The following is a 22,635-nucleotide window of genomic DNA, read 5'->3' as shown; positions in this document are numbered from 1 at the left end:
CTCCATTTTCTTCCTCCGACAATGCTTAGGCTTATCATTACAGGTTCTGTATTCTTCTTTATTTTCCTCATAGTGCTTCAGAACAGCATTGCTACAAATACAAATCATTGCCCTCCCTCAGCATGTGGAAGAACAAATATCAGTTACCCTTTCAGCCTACAGACTGATCCAATCAGCTGCGGAGATGATAAATATAAGCTATCTTGTGAAAATAATTTCACAGTCTTGCATCTATTTAATGGAGGAATGTATCACGTGCACGCAATCAACTATGACGACTTCATGATCCAATTGGTGGATGCCAGTGTTTATAGAGATGATTGCTCCTCCATTCCTAGTTTTCCTTTAACAAGTTATAGCTTTCGTTTTGAAGATCCATACACCTTGTATAAATACAAACAGGAGACCAAAAATAAATTCAGGTGGGAAACGTTACCAGCAGAGACGATCGGTTTCATTAAGTGCCAAAATCCTGTGAATTCTTCTGTTTACTTGGATACTAGTCCTTGTATTAACTCTTCTACCAACTCTTCACTCTCTCATTCTGGAATGTATTCTTATGCATACATTGGCGAAATAGCAGGAAATGATTTAAGGGATGGTTGCAGCTTAGAAATGGTGTCACTGTTCCGAAGACTGGATTCCAAGAATAGAATCTCATCCTTCATTGAGATTCATAGGGAAATAGCATTTGGATTTGAGCTTTCCTGGCACAACATCAACTGTAGAAACTGTAGTTCGCACCTATGCTACCTAGACAACAAAGACCATTTTCATTGCCTAAAAACGGGTATGTAATGTTTTGTGCATTATTATACAAATCGATTAATCATTTTCACACATTTCCTATAATTTATTATACAATTGCAGAATGTTAAATTATTATTGTATGAAATTAATATAGGTTTCCTTGTCCGTAATGCAAGTGACTCTATTAAAAACCATTGTCTTACAGATGAAACCACTTCTGTATTCTGATGTTATTGTCTTCTTATAATAGGAATTGGTTTCATGGTGGTTCTTTCTGATATTCTATGTAAGTTCCCACTTTCTCTGTCCAAAAGTCTACGCCAATATAATTGTAATACATGTTTCTTGTAACAGTAATTTTTTTTCATGTTTGCCTCAGGGATACTGTTCTACATGATGGCAAATCTTTGTAAGGACACTTCTCATTCCTACATTTATATATGAAACTGAATTCCTAGACAGGTTTATTTATAGATGGGTATTGTATGAGATACTTTTGCAAACATGGAAAATACATTTTAACTTATCTACGAGCTTATGCCTCTTGAACTCTTCACTCAGGCATGTTGCTTGTTGCAAGAGCTTTATGTGGAAGTCCTTGTGTTGCTGCATTTCTAATCTATAAATGGCGAAGGAGACATTTATCAGGATACGACACAATTGAAGAATTCCTACAAACTCAAAACAACCTTATGCCTATAAGGTATGCATACTCAGACATCAAGAAGATGACCGGAGGCTTCAAGGAAATGTTGGGTAAAGGAGGCTTTGGTTCTGTCTATAAAGGAAAACTTCGTAGTGGCCAGTTCGCTGCAATAAAGATGTTAGAAAAATCTAAAGCCAATGGACAAGATTTTATGAATGAAGTTGCTACCATTGGCAGGATCCATCATGCTAATGTTGTGCGATTGATTGGTTTTTGTTCCGAGGGATCAAAGCATGCTCTCATATATGAATTTATGTCTAAGGGATCTCTTGACAGTCATATTTTTAGTCCAGAAAGATCCATTTCTTTAAGTTGGGAAAAACTATATGAGATTTCCCTTGGAGTTGCTCGTGGTATTGAATATCTCCACAAGGGTTGTGAAATACAAATTCTTCATTTCGATATTAAGCCTCACAATATTCTTCTCAATGAAAATTTCACTCCAAAAATTTCTGATTTTGGGCTTGCCAAATTATATCCAACAAGAGGAAGCATTGCATCTCTCACAGCTGCAAGGGGAACAATAGGATATATGGCACCAGAGTTATTTTACAAAAATATTGGACGTGTGTCATACAAAGCAGATGTGTATAGTTTTGGAATGTTGCTATTGGAAATGGCAGGCAAAAGGAAGACCCTGAAAGCTCCAGCAGCGGATGCATCAGAACAGAATTTGAGCCAAATATACTATCCATTTTGGGTTTATGATAAGCTCTCAGATGGGAAGTTAGAAATTGAAGATGCAACTGGTGAAGAGAATGAAATAGTAAGGAAAATGATCATAACAGGATTGTGGTGCATACAAATGGAACCATCAAATCGGCCTCCAATGAACAAAGTTGTGGAGATGCTTGAAGGAGATTTGGAAGATCTGCAATTGCCTCAGAGACCTCTTTTATATCCAGAAAAAACAATGCAAAAAGGATGAGGAACAATCATCAATTGACTTTTCAGAATCTAGCAGCCTGATTGAAATAACTTAATTTATTGGCAGATCATCATGCACTCTACTAAGTGCAAGGGTATCTAACATTTCTGGTAAATGGAACTAGCCTCTGATACTAGATTGTGGAAGAAATATCACTTTATCTTTTTTTAAATTGTTGAATACTTGATAATCTTATTGACTGTTAATAAAAGTTTGCTTGATGATATAATCTTATTATTGGGCAATTTTTCCTTCAAATATATTGGAAACTCTTTCCTTTTTACTCTTTATGTCTCTAATTAATCATATATTACATGATGGAAAATAGTTAGAGGGTCGACTGCAGAGTCTTTTAAAGAATTTTATAGCAGGAAGGAGAAAACCAGGAAGAATCTTTTGAAGGTGAAAAACAGTTACAGAAGGGTTTTGATAGTGAAGCCTAAGCATATTACAGAAAAATCCAAATTCATTTCTCTGCCTTGAATATACAATTTTTTCCATGGAAGCTACTGCTATCTTAAGTTAGAGGGGTCAACCAAGTTAAGGAAGTTTTGTTCTTAGATAAAGTGTTAGTTGACTACAAATAGCAATTCAGACAAGTTATACAGAGCTCGTGCTCCAAATAAGGTATCCAACAAGGGTATGAAACACATTTCTATATTAACTAATTCAGCTTAAGCAAAAAAATCAACAAATAATAGATGAATAAGTGCATCATGTATAACAAGGTTCACTTACAGATTCCTTCAGCATAAGTGCATCGTTTTTAATGCACAAGAAGAATTGCACATTTGCAAGTGAAGAATAGAAGAAATACTCCAAGAGAAAGCAGCATAAGTAATTCAATTATCACAGTTGATCCAAGGGCTGCACCAACAAAATGAAATTTATCTTTCAATTATTAAACAGGATATTAGGTTAATGTCTTAATTCACAACAAGTGACTAGAAAACGTGACAGAGCTACAAACAGAAAGATCAAGCGAATCATCTAAAGGCATTGAGAAATGAATTATAAAGATGGAATCTGTAATAGAACTTTTCTAACACAAAAGTTTGATTGGTGTATCAACTATTGCACTTACAATGAGCTGCTAATGAATTTATTGGTGTTTGTCGTACAAGATTGACAACAGTCTCAGCCTGCAGAGGCATGGATATCCTTTCGGCACTATCAGAATAACAGTCATAGTGTCCCATATGTTTGATTTCACTGATAACACTGCATCATCTTCTCCTCCCTTATTCTACAAGACAGAGAAATCAAATTAATGTTGGATTGGATTGATAAAATTTATAACAAGAAATTATGATCCCACATTAGTAATAAAAGAACCCTTACTAACAAAAGCTTCTAGACATGATTAATATCTAAAGAAAAATAAAACCTCCAAAGAAGCATTTATGTCGAGCATGTAAAGGGCAAAAAATAGAAAGAAAAGTTCAAAGCTAAAAGAGAGATAAACCTGGTACAACATTGAAATGGAGAGATGAATCAGACACCCTGAAAACATCATCATTGATGAAGACGCTAAGAACCCCTGAAATGATATGATCATTATTTCGCAATTTGAATAAAGGGATAATTACTGATCTAACCCAATCAAGGATCCCAATTTACATATCTAACCCACCGTGCTTCTATTTTATCAAATTAGACATTTAAACCCATTTTGGATAAAATTACCCTTATTCTTATATAACAACCATCTCCTCTTTCCCTTTCATTTACTTTCACATTCTCACAGCAAAATTCATCAACTCAACCCAAGATCTAAGCACATCCATACCCCATTCAAGTTCATGTAAGTATCATTTCTTCATTTTTCATACACATTACTAGAAATACACAGTTGGTATTCGAATGTATTTGCTTGAATCTTGACATTTTCCGATTCCGCCATTGTCGCCCGATGTGTCGCATTCTGGTGCTCAAATGCGACACAGAGAATCAAATGCGACAAGGACTCACATATACCTTGTCGCATTCAGAGCCATGTCGCATTTGCGGTCGCATTTGATGTAGCATGTCGCATTTAGCTGTCGCATTTTGGTGTAGTATGTCGCATTTGAGTCGCATTTTGGTGTAACATGTCGCATTTGAGTCGCATTTACATATGAATTGGCTTTATTATGTTTTGATCACGTGTCCATTTTACTAAATGTAGAAGTATGTCAACCAAAGAGAGGTGTACGCATTTTTTTATCTTGGAATGGACTGTGGACCACAGAGGGAACTGTGATGACATACGTGGGTGGTAAAGCGAAGTTGTTGGTTTTGCCAACAGAGATTTGTTGAAACACCTTTCCACATGATTTTGATTTGACAAAATTATTTAAGTAAAATTAAATATATTCTAAACACACTAAGTTTAAATGCTTTGATTTATTACACTAATGTGTTTGTTCAATGTTGAGTTAAATTGTTTATAAGACATAAAGACTAAAAGGCTTAAAGCCCAATACGGAAGTTAAAGCCCAAGTCAAACAGATCAAGACCACTCGGCCCGCGTGTGTCAAAACGCTGTCGTTATGTACAAAACGCAGCTCAGCGAGAGAAGGATCTAGAAGACCTTCGTTGAACAACTTCGGAATGAAGCTGCTGAGTTGAATCGACAAAGAGTACAAGACAGCAGTTGAGCAAGAACAACTTCCAGACAAAGTGTTTCCACTTTGGGTAAAGTTCAGAAGACACAGAACGCTATCTAGTTGACCTTACCATAAATGGAGAGACATTCTGCCAAACTAACTAAAAGCTGACCGAGGACAGAAGATACTCAAATCTGATTGGCCAAGAGCTCTGAGCAAGACTGAGTGACAACGACAGGAAGCCGTTTCCCTCCAACGGTTATTTCGAAATTCAAAATGACTGATGCCTCAGACGTCTCTATAATAGAGCCTTTCAGTTGCTTCATTCAACACAGAACTTAATCAAGCCATTACGCTGACCAAAATTCTACTCAAAGTTCTGTGAGAAAAAGCAAAGCAAATACTTACACTAAATTCTATATCTTTCGTGTAAAAGTCTAGAGTGATTATTCAATCATCTAAGGTGTCTTAGCAATTGTTGTTTAGGACAAATCTTTATCATTTATAGAGATTAGAAAGGAGAGGCTGAGTACTCGGTTATAGTACTCAGCGAGAGATTAGGAGTGAGTAGAGGTATAGAGGAAGGTACTCTTGTTATACTCAGCTTCTAAGTTGTAAAAGGTTTGATGCTCTACCGTTAAAGAGCTCAGTAGAGAATTCGAAAGCTCGGAACGTGTTCCGAGGACAGGACGTAGGCTTAGAGGCCGAACCTGGATAAATCTGCTGAGTAACATCTTTCTAACCTTAAACTCCTTGATATATATATTGCTTGCTTAAACAAAACTGACCAAGTAAAGAGGTCAAGCTGAGTTGTGTGTATTGAGTATCTGAGTTCAGGAATAGACTCAAGTGCTATCTCTTGACTCAAAGAAAGAAGCTGACTTAGTCACCAGTTGACTAAGCTAGCGTCTTAATTTACTCAGCGCGCTGTGTAATCTTTTTCAAAGAAAAAGAAGTTAGCTTTAACGTACTAAAATTTTAAATAGTTCCTATCCCCCCCCTTGGAACTAACTTGTTACGTTATAAGGGACCAACAAGATTGACTTGCAAAAGTTGAATGCGCTCAAATGCGGTTCAGAAAATTTCTTGTTGAATACTACTTGTCGCATTTGAGCGCATTCCAGTCAAATGCGACAAGGTTAGCAACATACCTCGTCGCATTTGAGTGTTGAATGCGCTCAAATGCGGTTCAGAAAATTCATTGTTGAATACTACTTGTTGCATTTGAGCGTATTCCAGTCAAATGCGCTCAGGTTAGCAACATACCTCGTCGCATTTGAGTGTTGAATGCGCTCAAATGCGGTTCAGAAAATTCATTGTTGAATACTACTTGTCGCATTTGAGCGCATTCCAGTCAAATGCGACAAGGTTTTTAAATAAGAACATAGAACACAATAGAATTACATAAATAAAACATAATATATAACAAAAAATGGAAGATTACAATATCATTTGAAATCTAACAACCGTCCATGAAACAACTCAACTGCAAGGCGCAAACGGAAGAAAGTGCCATCAGTAGAGTTGTATGGATATACATATGAGTCATCATGCGGGAGATCATGTAATCCACTTAAGAATTGTGCGTTTATGCAAGTCCAAATACCACAGTCATTTGAGCCGGACACTTGTTGTGGCACCCCTGAAACTCTACTCCAAGTGATCATCCGTCTCACATTTTCACGTCCATCTACAAAATAGCCGCTCAATTCCATGACTCTAACAATGACTTGTAAGGGTGTTTGGAGGAACGCATCCAAAGGTTGCTCTGACATGTTTGAGATAAGGTTGTCATATATGTTTAGGTGCATAGACCGCAACTCTAACACTCCTAGGATCCAGTGCTCTTGCTTGTAGTTGATCGGAATAAACACTCTTTTCACTGTGTACCAAGGGCGAACAAAATTATCTGCATCACCTTTTACTCTTTGTACGAAATAGTCTTCACTATCCCACCCCGGTTCATTGAACCCCTTCACATACATGGCTTGGCCCATTAATCCAACAAAATCTGTATCAATTGTAGTCCATTCTGCATCCACCTCAGTTTGTACTGACTGTCGTCTCAGTAAATACAGCCAACCATTGATATGCTACAACAGTGAGTGATTATGTAAACCTTTAATACTATAGTAAAAGACAAATAATTACAAATGAAAAGGGTATATTGGATGGATTAATGTTACCTCATTGCAGATATACGTCCCCTCAAGCCGAAGGGTATTGAAAAACTTTTCATCAAGCCAGTACATATCTAAACCATCCAAACATATTCCCTCAGTTAATTCAGGCCCGTTGATCCACGCATCTAGCTCCTCTATCAAACATGCATCTATTCGGTGGCGCTGATCATCAACATTAAAAATAACTAGTCTTTCCTCAAACCCGCCAATGTATTGGCCATCATATAAGGCTAATGGATCGGTGTACTGTAATGGATCGGTGAATTCAAATACTTGCTCATCTTAGGAACACATTTACCTTTTCCACGTGCTCTCCCTCTACCTCTAACTGTGCCTCCGCCCCGGGTTGGACCCTTATCTTCACCTTTCCCAATCCCTCTACCCCTCATTGGACCTTTATCTTCTTTTATGGAAACCACCTACAAAAGGAAAAACATGGTAATGAGCTTATCTCATTGAAGCTGTAATGCAATAGCCTGTCGCATTGGAGGTAAATGCGCTCCAATGCGACAAGCTTTAAGGTAATAGCTTGTCGCATTGGAGGTGAATGCGCTCCAATGCGACAAGCTTTAAGGTAATAGCTTGTCGCATTGGAGATAAATGCGCTCCAATGCGACAAACTTTAAGGTAATAGCTTATCGCATTGGAGGTGAATGCGCTCCAATGTGACAAGCTTTAAGGTAATAGCTTGTCGCATTGGAGATGAATGCGCTCCAATGTGACAAGCTTTAAGGTAATAGCTTGTCGCATCTCAGCCTCCTCATTCTCCCGATTGGTATTGGGTCGACCCATTGCCTTTAAGTCTTTTATATCCCCCTCAATCAATGATACTCGTTCCTCTAGGTTGCCTAACCTACTACCGACCTTGCTAAATTCTCCCTTGCACCACCTATGATGCCTATCAAGCACATCCATCAGAACTTTCTGAAGTTGATTTATCTCGGTCGTTTGTGACCGTGATGCAATGATATATCTATCAACTTCATCATCCCTTTCCTCATCATCTTCAGCTCCCTCACCACCCTCTTCATTATCACCTCCCTCTTCAGCATGTCCCTTCTCATCATCACCCTCCTCATCACCTTCCTCTTGATCATCTTCCACCTTCTCCTTACCTTTCCCTATTTGGGCAAATATTGCATCTATATCAGCTTCCCGTCCTTCAACATGGTCCACCAAATATGTGTACCAATCGAACTCTTTCTCTTCATCCTCAGCCACAAGACGCGCGTCTAGAGGATCAGCAACCTTACATTGCAAAAAAATAGCAATGTATTAGTAAACAAATACAAAATAAATGGAAACATATAAATCTCATTCCACTTACAGAAAACGTTTCTCTGACTGTTTGGTTTGAGGGGACTATTCTATGGGTCCATCTCAGCAAACGTGGAAGTGGGTTGCCACTTCTCCTGCTGTAATATGCATGAGTCACCTTCCACAACTCAAGAATCCAACTCTGCAAATAAGATGTAACCCTTGATAAGCACTATAACCTTGTCGTATTCCATTTGAATGCGCTCGAATGCGACAAGGTTAGCAACCCAACCTTATCGCATTCCATTTGAATGCGCTCGAATGCGACAAGGTTAGCAACCCAACCTTGTCGCATTTGAGCACATTCAACAATAAATGCGACACAGATGTAACTTTGGTGATCGCATTCGGGCGCATTCATACACCAAATATATATACACAAATCATACATCAAATGGAATACCGTATATAAAAATAAAAACCATACCTGGAATATGTGTGCAAATCCAATAAGTTGATATGGAACACGTCCCCTATCTCCCGCTGCATTTGCCTTGATTGCCTTCATTCTTTTCCTAATGGCCCATTCCAATGTCCTATATGTCTCCTCCCAAGCCAATGTACCCCATGGAAACTCATTAAACAATTTTGGATAATTTGCAAGATCCAAAACCCAATCCTTTGCATGCCTATCGTTAGCATTTTCCGGTACATTGCCATGCACAAAGTACAACATGGCAATCATCACAGCATCTTGGTCAAATCTGTTAGTCGCATCCTTCTTCTTCCATTCTACACTTTTCAAAACTTCGAAGAAGTTAATTGTCGTTATTGTCTTGTATTGCTTGAAGTACTTCTTTCGCAACCTCTGCGGCATCTCTAATTCATACATTCTTTCCATGAATTCTCTCGTGTTTACCCCAAACCTTAAACCACTTATCAGGCCAAACTCCCAATCTCCAAACCTCATATCAACTCCCCTCACCCTGAACCACATCTCCCTGTGTTTACTTTCTCTATGTTTAATCTCCCGCGATATGACATGATGAACTATTGCAGAAGAGAAACCAACAATCTTCATATCCAAATATTGACCAAAACATGTTTTCCTATAGATTTCTAGCTGCTTTTCACTCAAGTACTTCTTTATCATGACCCCAGAATCCATATTAAACCTCACTGTTACTTGAGCATTCGAATCAGACACCTTGGGATATTTGAAAATGGAACTATGTTTGCCCTTTTTGGCTTCCCTGGGATCATGCTGTAACAATTTTAAACATACACATATTAAATTCACTAACAAATCTGACATATTCTATGTATAATTCCTTGTTTTACTTACAATCTTGTCGCATTCGTCTGTGAATGCGCTCAAATGCGACAAGGTTTAAGGTAATAGCTTGTCGCATTTGAGCGCATTTAGGTAATAAATGCGACAGGTTTAACGTAATTGCTTGTCGCATTTGAGCGCATTTAGGTAACAAATGCGACAGGTTTACATACAGTTAATATGATCGCATTTGAGCGCATTTAGGTAACAAATGCGACCATATTTTCACGGTAGTAATTAACGTCGCATTCGAGCGCATTTAAGCTTCATTAATGGCAGAAACAACAAGGAAGAAGATGATGCATGCTTACCTTATGTTTCGTCCGTTCCTCTTCGTTTGCCGCCGCCGCCTTCCGTTTTCTCGCCATAACCTCCGCGCGCAGTAGATGAAAACGGGCCCGAGCCGAGGTAGGAGATGAAAATAAAAATGAAAATGCAGAGAAGAACGGACCGGATTATATATAGTGATGAATTCAAAACGTAAAATGCAGTTGAAACGAACTGAAACTGAAGAAGATGAACCACAATGAAGTTGAATGGGAAAGGTCACATGAGGAAGTCGAAGTGGAAGCAGCGGGAGAAAGGAGATGAACCTTCAAACTAAAACAAGGGTAGTTTTATCCAAAATGGGTTTAAATGTCTAATTTGGTAAAATGGAAGCAAGGTGGGTTAGATATGTAAATTGGGGTCCTTGATTGGGTTAGATTAGTAATTATCCCTTGAATAAATTGTGAACCGGTTGATTAAATTACGATTAGCATTTTCGGAATTTTGAACTTTTAATCACAATTGTGAACTACCCATTGCGGTTAAGGCGTTTGCCAAAATGGGAAATCAATTCAAAAGTATTGTATGTCTTTGTTCAAGAATAAATAAAGGTTCAATTTGTGCCTTAAAGTTGGCATTGAGGATCAATTTAACCAGTATCAAATCAGTTCTGAAAATATAATATATTTTGTGGATTGCTATTTGTCGCCCCTATTTTCCTTACCGTCGCCTCCTGTTTGACATTTTTGCTCTTTTCATTTTTCATTCAAAAAAGTGAAATTCTCTCAACCACGAAGAACAAAACGAAGAAAAATCATGCCTCCAAAACAAGGAAAAATAATTGAACATCTAAGTTTCGTATTTACCAATAATCTGAAATTTAACTAATTTAACTTGAAACGGAATTTTTTTTCGTTGAATTTGCACTAAATGGGTTGCCCATACGGTCCGGTCCATGGACCAATAGCATGAACTACCCGTTTTCACCTAGGCAAAACGGGTAGGCTACCCTATTTTGCCTAGGCAAAACGGGTGGGCTACCCGTTTTGCCTAGGCAAAATAGGGTAGCCTACCCGTTTTACCTACACCCGTTTTGCCTAGGCAAAATAGGGTAGCCTACCCGTTTTACCTAGGTGAAAACGGGTAGGCTACCCGTTTTCCTTTAGGGAAAATAGATTTATTTATTTATTTATTTTAATTATAATAAATATTAATTATAGATAAATTACGTATTAACGCGTGCAATACATAATTTACGTATTTTTTATTTCCAATCAATAATTTATATATACGTTTTTTCTATCCAGTCAATACATAATTTACGTATAATTAAATTTACGTTCTAAAAGGTAAATAAATATAATTTACCAAATAAAAATTAATTGGACACTTCAATACATATTTTTTATTTCCAATCAATACATAATTTATCTATAATTAATATTTATTATAATTTACGTATAATTAAATTTACGTTCTAAAAGGTAAATAAATATAATTTACCAAATAAAAATTAATTGGACACTTCAATACGTATTTTTTATTTCCAATCAATACATAATTTATCTATAATTAATATTTATTATAAATAAATAAATAAATCCATTTTCTCTAAAGCAAAACGGGTAGACTACCCTATTTTGCCTAGGCAAAATAGGGTGGGCTATCCGTTTTGCCTAGGCAAAATAGGGTAGCCTACCCATTTTGCCTAGGTGAAAACGGGTAGTTCATGCTATCGGTCCATGGACCGGACCGTATGGTCTACCCGTTTAGTGCAAATTCAACGGAAAAAAAAATTCCGTTTCAAGTTAAATTCGTTAAATTTCAGATTATTGGTAAATGCGAAACTTAGATGTTCAATTATTTTTCCTTGTTTTGGAGGCATGATTTATCTTCGTTTTGTTCTTCGTGGTTGAGAGAATCACTTTTTTGAATGAAAAATGAAAAGGGCAAAAATGTCAAACAGGAGGCGATGGTAAGGAAAATAGGGGCGACGAATAGCAAAACCCTATATTTTTTATATCTTATATTTTTTATATCTGAACTTTACTATGTTTGCATTTTGATATTTGAAATCTATTTTTATTCTTAAAAACTAGTATATTCTGTACAGTCGTAGAACGTTTTGGTCTCGGCACATTACTTTATACACCAATACAGAATATCAATGCATTAATACTATTTTAAGAGGTTCGGTGAAGTTTTTTCTACCTCTATTTTGGGACTTTCTCTCAGAATTAATTGTTCATGACCCATACTCCTATTTCGAGAGATTTCTTTTGTTAGTGCGATTTTTACCTCTATTTATTTTTATCACTTAATATAATTATTTCATGAACAAAAAGATTTAAAATATATTATACTATAATTAAAATTCTAAATTCAGTTAATTCTTATCCAAAATTAGATATTCTGTACTCACCCATAAAGTAATGTGTCAGATATCAAAATATAAACATGATAAAACTTAGATATCAAGAAATATATTATATTTTCAAGACTGATTTGATACTAATTTGATCTTTTCGACCAAATTTAAAAACTGAATTGATATCCAAAGATTGATTTAGGTTAAATTGATCCTTTATACCAACTTTGAGGATCAATTTGAATATTTGTTCTTTTGTTTAATATGATATGTTCTTGTAAGATTTGGACAAAAAGGTGAAAGTAGTTTTCCATTCAAATGGATGTTCCATCCACTCTCGACTTAGATTATACATCCAAAAAGGTCTGCTCTCGACCATTCCACACACAATGTAATAGAGGTGTGGTTATCTGAAGTGGATCCTCTCTTTTTCAAGGGATAACAATTGTTTATCTGAAGTGGATCCTCTCTATTTATAGTTTAGTAAGAAGGAGATTGAACCTAACTCTCCTTCTCTGTTTGAGATGAGAATGAGATATAATGGTGCCTAGATTGGATACTATTAGGCCAACTCCAAAACAAAGTTAAACGAAAAATAAGAGGAATTTGGTCTGGTTATTTAATAAGAAATTATGGATCTTACTTAAACTTTTTCCTACCAAAAAAAATAAAAAATTATGCATCGGTCTGGGTATAATAAGGAAATATGTACTTAATTAATTAAGTTCTCATATGATAATTGTTTCTTGTCCTTTTTCTTTTTGCAAGGATGAAATTGAGAGTGACAAAAAGTTGGTGGAAAACTCCCTCCCTCATTACGAGCTTGTATACATGCTTCTAAAGCTACTCGATTAGCTACGGCACCGGGTGCATTTCCTCAAGGGTGCCCTAAAGTTCCTCCACCGAATTGTAGTACGGAATCATCTCCAAAGATCTCGGTCAGAGCAGGCATATGCCAAACGTGAATACCCCTGAAGCTACAGGTAGAACACCAGGTAAAGAGACCCAACCTTGAGTGAAATAAATATCGCGCCTTCGATCTTTTTTAATAAAATCATCACGCAGTAAATCAACAAAGCTCAAAGTGATCTCTCTTTCTCCTTCAAGTTTGAGGTAAAATTGATAATGTTGGAGATAATATTATATTTCTGAAGGTAAATATTCGATTTTTTTCATATGTTGTAGTTATTTTGTTCTCAATTATGTTGTTGTTTTATTTTTATTAAACAATAGTTGTTATAGTTTCATCTTTCAGATTCATTTCTGTTGTTACTCAGGTTCTATACCTCTCGCTATCTTATCCATGTTTTCTTTTTTATTTGTCTTTTTTTTTTCCAAACTGATAGCTTCAATTGAAGAAATTCGACAGAAATAGAAGATGCATGAACAACTAAAACCGGAAAACACAAAAGTGTCAAAAATTACAAGAAATTCTTATGTTTCTCAAGGTAATTATTCGATTTTTTTTCATATGTTGTAGTTATTTTTGTTCTCAATTGTGTTGTTGTTTTTTTTATTAAAAATAGTTGTTATAGTTTCGTTTTTCAGAGAAGAAATTCCATTTCTGTCGTTATCCAGGTTTCATACCTCTCGCTACCTTATCCATGTTTTCTTTTTTATTTGTCTTTTTTTTCAAAATGACTAAAATAAAGATTTTGTAAATTTGTATTCTTTTTTAGTATATGTTGCTAGGTGTTATCATTTCGATTGCTAACTCTTAACTAAAATTTAGATTTTCAGCTTTATATTAACTCAATTTTTGGTTTTCTCAATTGTGTTGTTGTTTTATTTTTATTAAAAAATTGTTGTTATAGTTTCATTTTTCAGAGATGAAATTCCATTTCTATCGTTATCCAGATTCCATACCTCTCACTACCTTATCCATGTTTTCTTTTTTATTTATTTATTTTTCAAAATGACTAAAATAAAGATTTTGTATATTTGCATTCTTTTTTAGTATATGTTTCTAGGTGTTATCGTTTTGATTGTTAACTCTAACTAAAATTTAGATTTTCGGCTTTTTATAAACTCAATTTTTAGTTTTAATTGAAGTTAGATTAATTTTTCTAATTCGGAACATGTTAAAATCCACTCATTTTTTTAGTTTGAGTTTAGCTAATTGATATAGATTGTATTTTTTATTTTTATGCATTTTGGTACAAATAGATATAAAGTTTCACACGATAGTTGTTCATTAAAGTTTGAGACATATTAAATAAAATATTAAAAAAATATTGGAATATTATACTTACAATGAAGTTTATTTCAATATAAATTATGTTATATTATTATTATTATTATTATCAAGAAGTTATTTTTTTCGCAATTTTCTAGACAAGGAGATTGTAAGCGTCTAATACGCTTGATAAGATGTTTATTCTTGAAGAATGTGGATTATGCTAGATACGAATTCAAAATCAAGGTAAATAAAAATAAATTTTGATGCTCAAAATCCTAAAAATGTACATTAATTATGGATATTGAGATAATTGCTTTTGCAACATTGGCTTATATAATTTTTAACTATTATATTATGGTTTGTATAAAATTGTTAGTATTTCAAGGGTTTTTAACATATGAAAATGAAATATGATCATAGGACAAATTATTGAAAAATATTAATTAAGAAAATATTATTATTTGAATCTTTTCAAATTCTCAAATGTTGAGCATAATAATTCTAATTAATATAATTAATTTCACATATTAATTATAAAACGTTTTTTTTGTACTAAGTGGTTACAATTGCGATTTAATTCTATTTAACTAAAATTAATTTATGGACTTAATACTTCATTAAGAAAAAATAAAATGTTTAATTAATGGGCAAAACATATTTTCACTCTCCTCTTTATACGTTTATGTCTCAACATTCTCTCTTATTTTAAAAAAAAAAACCCCGAGAGGAAGATGGTTCTCTCCTAATTATCTTTTTCGTCCCTTCATTTTTTTTTCAATTCTTATGTTTGTTTTTCTTACTTACAAAATTTAAGAATATATAATTATTAGAAAATATTAATGAAGTCAAATAAGTGATATCTGCGAGTATGGCTGATATTCTATATAGTGAAAGAATGAATAACAAATTGATCGAATGTCTTGATGAGATATTACGAGATGAAAATAGGAGAAATCATCATCTTAAACTAATTCAATTAGATATATTGGGTTATTGTAGCAAAATGAATTATTGAATTCGAATACTTGGTGATCATGAAATTCCATCAACCAAAATAATTATCATCAAGATGAATTTGTGACAAATTCTTACGAATTTTATTTTTTTATATGTAACATATTGAATTAATAAAGTTTCTTCATATGCAACATTAGAAAAGTATTGATTGTAATAGTTTATAGAATAATATATTGATGTTGCTTCCATTTTAACATAGATTGTAATTCTTTTGTATCGTAGATATAATATTTAATTTTAATTGTAGTTTAATTCAATTTTTGTTTAACCTATATTGTAATTCTTTTGTACCGTAAATATAATATTTAATTTTAATTATAGTTTAATTCAATTTTTGGTTTTTTATTATATTCTAATATATTTCTTAATTAATATGCTATTTTATTATTATTGTTTCACATAATATTTGGAATATGAAAATGTATTAAAATTCCTAACAAGTACAAAGCATTGAATTTAGTAAAAATAAATAAATCATTCATCTTTAGTTAAAATTTTATAAAAAAAAAGTAGTCAATTATTTTTAAAATTAATTTAATTTCAATTATTATTAAAAAATATATATTAATTTCAAATATACATAATATAATTTTTTTTCATAGCATGATATAAAATTATTTTAAAGTAAATATGTCAATTTATTTATTTATCTAAATTATATAAAAGTTTCATACCCCGTGCATCGCACAGACTTTCGACTAGTTAAAAATAAAATTACTGCTACACATAAATGTTAGAGGTATTTTTACAACTTATTATTTTTAAGTAAATTGAAGAAACAATATTCACATGATCAATTGTTTTTTTTTTCTTAAGTTTAGGAAATTAAAGCTTTTTTTAATATATTTTCTTTGCCCCTTTTTCTATTTTAAATTATCTATACGTGGAAGCAAGCAATACATGGAGCATGGGTCTACCTAGGCGCCTCGTCATCTATAAAGACAAGCGCGTGTTTTACACTTCACAAATGGATAATACTACCAACAAACAACTGAAATGAACCCAATAATAAGCGCGTTTATCCACTCCCGCTTAACCAGTTCAATTTAATGAAATTACTAAACCACCCCTTCTAAAAAACCTGGTCAAGATTCCCCCATAAGCGAGTAGACTTGAATTTCATACGCTCAGTAGTTCCAAGCTGTACATCATCTTATCCAAAGAACGCCACGTGAGGAAAACAATAATTTCGAAATAATCCAAGAAATAAAGGAGATGATAACCTTACGCGTCTTTCACTTTCCTGTCACTTTGACCCAATGTTTTCTGCAGAAATCTAGCAGATTACTGGGCTGTGACGCAGCGTTGAATATCACAGGTAAATATAGCATATCTCACGTTTCTTTATAGTAGTATCTCGGACATCTCCTTGTCTCAGCTTCTCATCATAGACTGGTTTTTCAGTTTCACGGCCTTCTTCCTTCGGGGAATCTTAATATCCAAACAGGATTAAATAAAAATAAAATATTTTTTCAGACCTTCAATTCATTTCCATATTAAAAAAAAATTGCCTTCCATATTCAGCTTTGATCTTCAGCACCCACCTACCCCAATAATTTACAGTTTTCCCCTTTTCGTTCCCTTTTTTCAGTTTTATACCAATTTTGCTTGTGATCCTCGTGGATTTGTGGGGTTTATGTATTGACTGCTTTATTGGGGGTTTACGTATCGTTTTCCCCAACTGGAAAACGTTTCTTCCTGGTGACTGCAATTAGATTAGTCAAGATCGCCATTGCTCGTGATTGCGACTGGGAGCGGGAAAGGGAGGTGATTTTGCTGAAATTTATAAATTCGAATTTCGGAGTTGTGACATTTACTCTCAATTTGGGAGCGTTAATTTAGAATTTGAACTCCCAGAGTGACTAAGGGAGGTGATTTTGCTGAAATTTATACATTCGCATTTGGGAATTGTGATATTTTATCTCAATTTGGGAGTGTTTGAACTCTGATTGAGAAATTTAGGGTTGTTGGTTTTTTATTGTTGTTTGTTATTTCAATTGAATTAAGAACAAGGTTGAAGAAGGAACGACAAAGATGACGATCGGGACGATCGGGTTCGAGTCGTTACCTGGGAGTTCAGGGTACTTGGATTTGTTCCCAGAGAGGAGAATGTCGTATTTTAGTAATAATTTCGTTTTAAGATTGACTATTGTTGCTGGCATAGGAGGCTTGCTCTTCGGATATGACACAGGTATCGCTGCAATTCATGTTTGGATCAAAGAAGAATGTAATTTGAAATGTTGTTTGGTGATCATGTTTCTGGTTTTGATGTGAAGTTTATTCTTTTGCAGGTGTCATTTCAGGTGCCCTTTTGTACATAAAAGATGATTTTGAAGCTGTCAAGAATAGCAGCTTCCTACAGGTAAAACTAAGTTTATGTTGGTATTTTGTTTTTCTTATATACTTGGATAAAAAGGAATCAGTTTGATTTTTCTTCTTATTTATGTTCTAACTGTTTTGAGTAGGGGAGTTACAGAGGAATTAAAAAAAAAAAAAATGGTTGTTTCCATTAGGATTTGGTTGATGACACTCCGAAAGCAGTGTTACCTAATTATCAAAGGTGTGCCTCAGGCTCAAAAGGCTCTATGCTCTAAGCATGTGGCTTGAAAAGCCAAAAGGCGGGCTTTGAGGAGTGCGCCTTTTGAGCCTAGGCGCAAATTTAGAAGCTACACTGTTTTTTAGAGTTCCAAGTTAAAATGAAGATGTTTTAATCTGAGCTTTCTCCTATCTATATGATCTGCGACTGAAATTAAACTAGAATAAAAAGAAATAATAAAAAGGAAAGAAGATTTGGACAGCAGAAATATCGAAAAAAAAAAAAACACAAAAGAGAAACACCTATCCAATTTGAAGAGTTTAGAAATATCGCAAATGGAGACTTTAGTCTTAACGAGAAGTAGTTATCAGACTATTAGTTAATTAACTTAGGATTTGGTTGAACTTAGCCTTCAGATTTAAAATTATTATTGTGGATTATGATTATGGAAGAGGTACTAGTTAACTTGGAATATATTTCATGCATTTTACGATTAAGATTGTAGATAATTGGATATGATTTAGTATTTGATGATTTGTTGCATTTTAGAAATGTTGATTGTCGTTATTTATGACTTTATATATTATTGTTCTTTAGTGTGCCTCGTGCACCTGAGCATTGTGCCTTGCGCGTATGATTTGGATTGAAACATAATAATATTTTGATTTGGCAGGAAACAATTGTTAGTATGGCCCTGGTAGGTGCGATCTTAGGAGCTATGTCAGGAGGTTGGATTAATGATACATATGGACGGAAGAAAGCTACCCTGTTGTCCGATATTGTATTTGCAGTTGGAGCAGTGGTTATGGCAGCTGCACCAGATCCTTATGTTCTTATTGTAGGTAGGCTTTTAGTTGGACTTGGCGTGGGCCTGGCATCTGTTACTGCTCCTGTTTATATTGCTGAGGCGTCTCCATCTGAAGTAAGGGGCGGATTAGTGAGCACCAATGTTCTTATGATCACTGGCGGACAGTTTATCTCCTATGTCGTTAATCTTGCATTTACAGAGGTTAGTTTAATCTCCTTTTTCAATTTTAATAGTATCATAATATAATTTAGAATCTTGCTTATAATTAAATAGTAAGCCTATGCCTATTGAACTGGAGAACTCCTATTCATCCAATTCAGTAGGTTTAGTCAAAGTCGTCCTTAAGTAAGCGGATCAAATTCATTGTCTTATATCCTTTGGGAATCAGGAAAATATATGCTACTGTAGTTTGGAATTTATTGTAATGGGTTAGTTTGTCCTTGATTCTCAGCATATATGCTTTTTATGTTAAGTCCACTACGAGAAAGAATTTCGCATCTTAGTAAATTACTTCAAGTAAATCCTCAGATTTGCTTGTCAAAGATTAACTTAAGTGCTGAAAATATAATATTGCAAAAGATTTTATTGCTTTCATAATGTTTCTTAAAATTAGAACACTGAAAAGACACAGAATTTTTTTTTGTCGCGGCTATTGTGATGATGACTTCATTCTGCACACTAAGTTGAGATTCTTGTGCTAATTCTATTCAGTTGATAGAAAATTTGTGTTATATTCATGTATCCTGTTGTGTTTAGTTTTATTATGCAGCTTTGGAGACGCATCAAGATAGGATTTGGCTATTGCCTTTTAAGATCTGCCTCTGAGAAACAACAATGACGGATCCCCGTTTTTCCTTCTTAATTTAGATAATCCATGGTTCTCTGTTGTTAACGGCATGTGAAAGATTCTACTGGCTTCGAAATATTATGATATAGATTACTTAGCTGTACCGATATTTGCTTACAACTATCATTTTTCCTCAGTTAATCTTGTTCCTGCTTGGCTTAGTTTACCACTAGCTAGTGATATGATAACAAATGGAGATCGAATTGCGTTCTGATTTGTGCTATTGATTATTATTTTTTAAATCTTTGTAAAGGATGGAGCAACGATTTGTAATCTTAATCTTAGCTGATGCTGATTTTTTCTGATGAAGTATTCCTTGAGATTTTTTTAACTAATGCTTTCTTCTTTCTTTTTGGAAGAGGTTTTGAGAATTTTATGAACAGCTGAATTGACTTTTTCCAAGTTATGATGCTTAAGATGAGTTCTACCTCTAAAATAGTGGTCGAGCTGCTTATCATTTCTGACGATTTTAAGGCATCAGTCATTTGATTACTCGGTTGTTTAATTTGATGTCATATTCTCTATGTTTATGTCACTTATTTTTTTCATTATGATGAAGGCATATAACCATGTGCCAGATGTTTTGGCGTGAACCAAGTGACTTTAAGCCTGTATTATAATGCCTTATAGTTAGGTAACAGTATCTGAACTTTCCTGTTGCCTTTTTCGTCTTTCTAAACTTTCTTTAGGCTATTCATTGATCCTAAGGCAAGAAAGCATGTATTGCATTAAGCATAGATCCAGTTTCAGTTTTCTAATCTTATTGCAAAATTTTAAAATATTTCAGAATTATTTGGTCACTTATGCAAAATTAATCACCTTAAAAGATAAGCATTTATACATTTAGAAAGCATTCTATGCATGTGCATTCTTCGATCAGTATTTCAAATAGTATTATGCTGTGTTTGCCGCTTTTTAAGGATTGCTACTATGACAGGTTCCGGGAACATGGCGGTGGATGCTTGGTGTTGCAGGTGTACCTGCTGTAATTCAGTTCTGTCTCATGCTCTGTATGCCAGAATCTCCTCGATGGCTTTTTATGAAGGTATTCAAGGAGCCAAACATTTTGGAAATGAAGTAGTTTAACGTTAGCTAATAGTTCTGTTCTTAACACTCAGGATGATAAAGATGAAGCCGTTATGGTGTTGGCTAAGATATATGACCTTGCTCGTTTGGAAGATGAAGTTGATCATCTTTCCGCTTCTGCAGAGGCAGATCGCCAGAGAAAGAATACTGTTAGATACATTGATGTATTCAAATCAAAGGAAATGAGACTTGCATTTCTAGCTGGGGCCGGACTTCAGGTAAAGATTCGACAAGCTGTCATTTTACGTTTGATTTTCTGCAAATAGGACCCACTTAACAACCATCATGTTGTATGACTAGAAAGTTTATATCAGTTTTACTTGAGTTTCATCCACTTTCATATGAGGTGAAATTGAGTGAAATTATGAGAAACTATATGAAATTGGTGTGAAAGTGCATCTAAACCTGTTAAAACTCAGCTGTAATTAGATCAAGTCTTGGAGTTAATCTTTCTGAATAGTTTTAATCAGTTTTACATGACTTACGAATAGGGCCCTCTTAACAAGCATCGTGTTGTTTGACTGAAAATTTCGTAATGTGTTGCAGGCTTTTCAGCAGTTCACTGGCATCAATACAGTCATGTACTATAGTCCAACCATTGTCCAAATGGCAGGCTTCAGTTCTAACCAATTAGCACTTCTGTTATCCCTCATCATTGCCGCTATGAACGCTGTTGGAACAATTCTAGGCATTTACCTTATCGACCATTTTGGGCGAACGAAATTAGCCATCTCAAGCTTGACTGGTGTAATTGTTTCTCTTTTGATTCTTGCCGGGGCATTCTTTGGACAGTCATATGATTCAACAAGTGAAGTCTATGGATGGCTTGCAGTTCTAGGACTAGCTCTCTACATTGCTTTCTTCGCACCCGGTATGGGACCAGTACCATGGACTGTGAACTCAGAGATATATCCTGAGGCATATCGAGGGATATGTGGCGGAATGTCTGCTACTGTGAATTGGGTTTCAAATCTGATAGTAGCTCAAACCTTCCTTTCAATTGCCAATACTATAGGAACAGGTTCAACTTTCTTGATTCTTGCAGGCATAGCTATGGCTGCAATTGTTTTTGTGATTGTGTTTGTGCCGGAGACTAAAGGGCTCATGTTCGTGGAGGTTGAGCAGATATGGAAGGAGAGAGCTTGGGGAAGTAGTTATAACACAGAGAGTCTTCTCGAGCACGGAAACGAACATTCGTGAATTATTGGTTTTGAAGATAGATTCAGGAAGTTTGTATCTGTTGTAGTAATTTGTGTGTAGATTTGTATATGCAAGGAAGGATGTGTTTAGAAATGAATGTGTCTTGTGGAAGTCAGTTGTTTTTACCTTGGGGCTCTTTTTCTATTGCTTTCAAGGAAAGGCAATTTCTCTATTTAATGTATGGGAAGTTCTACTGGTCTCATTCAGCCTACCTTAATCATTGAATTCTAAATTGATAAATAATGCTACTATTACTTTATTTTATTTTATTTAAAGATGATGTTTAATGAAGTTTGTAAGTTTTAATTCAGTTTAAGTTGGATGGATTAGCTTCTAGTAGACTTGATTAAGGCCCGTTGGGCAGCTCACACGGCTTAAGTCTGCTTTTATGGATTGGGTTTGAGAATTTATTTTTATAGCCTAGTCCAATTCGATCTTAGCTCGATCAAATGTGAATATATTTTAGACTAGGCTGGGTTAAACAAAATAGTTAAAAATCTGATAAGTTCTATTTTATTCAGTCTAGCCATGAAAAAAATATTCGAGATTTGTTCAACAAAGCTGAAAATGGAGTAGGGGGTA

General features: G+C 34.6%; 3 protein-coding genes across 3 annotated transcripts; all 3 read left to right on the top strand.

Moving 5' to 3' along the window:
- The first annotated feature begins 4 nt into the window (after nt 1–4).
- On the top strand, nt 5–978 carry LOC136222588 (uncharacterized). Its single transcript, XM_066010337.1, has 2 exons — nt 5–790; nt 905–978. The coding sequence occupies exons 1-2, from the start codon at nt 22–24 to the stop codon at nt 976–978; spliced, it is 843 nt and encodes a 280-aa protein (XP_065866409.1). The 5' UTR covers nt 5–21.
- LOC136224739 (rust resistance kinase Lr10-like) lies at nt 787–3,007 on the top strand. Its single transcript, XM_066013152.1, has one exon. It carries the CDS (start codon nt 1,314–1,316, stop codon nt 2,382–2,384), a length of 1,071 nt encoding a protein of 356 aa, XP_065869224.1. The 5' UTR covers nt 787–1,313; the 3' UTR covers nt 2,385–3,007.
- A 13,944-nt stretch (nt 3,008–16,951) lies between these two features.
- Nucleotides 16,952–22,344, top strand: LOC136223622 (inositol transporter 1). The gene is made up of 6 exons (XM_066011733.1): nt 16,952–17,767; nt 17,868–17,938; nt 18,786–19,121; nt 20,705–20,812; nt 20,886–21,071; nt 21,400–22,344. The coding sequence occupies exons 1-6, from the start codon at nt 17,611–17,613 to the stop codon at nt 22,051–22,053; spliced, it is 1,512 nt and encodes a 503-aa protein (XP_065867805.1). The 5' UTR covers nt 16,952–17,610; the 3' UTR covers nt 22,054–22,344.
- The last annotated feature ends 291 nt before the right edge of the window (nt 22,345–22,635 follow it).

The sequence above is a fragment of the Euphorbia lathyris genome, chromosome 3 (genome assembly GCF_963576675.1).
Source record: "Euphorbia lathyris chromosome 3, ddEupLath1.1, whole genome shotgun sequence".
In the NCBI taxonomy this organism is placed as follows: domain Eukaryota; kingdom Viridiplantae; phylum Streptophyta; class Magnoliopsida; order Malpighiales; family Euphorbiaceae; genus Euphorbia; species Euphorbia lathyris.
The sequence above is the reverse complement of the archived record's forward strand: the minus strand, read 5'-3'. Positions and strand labels throughout refer to the sequence as shown.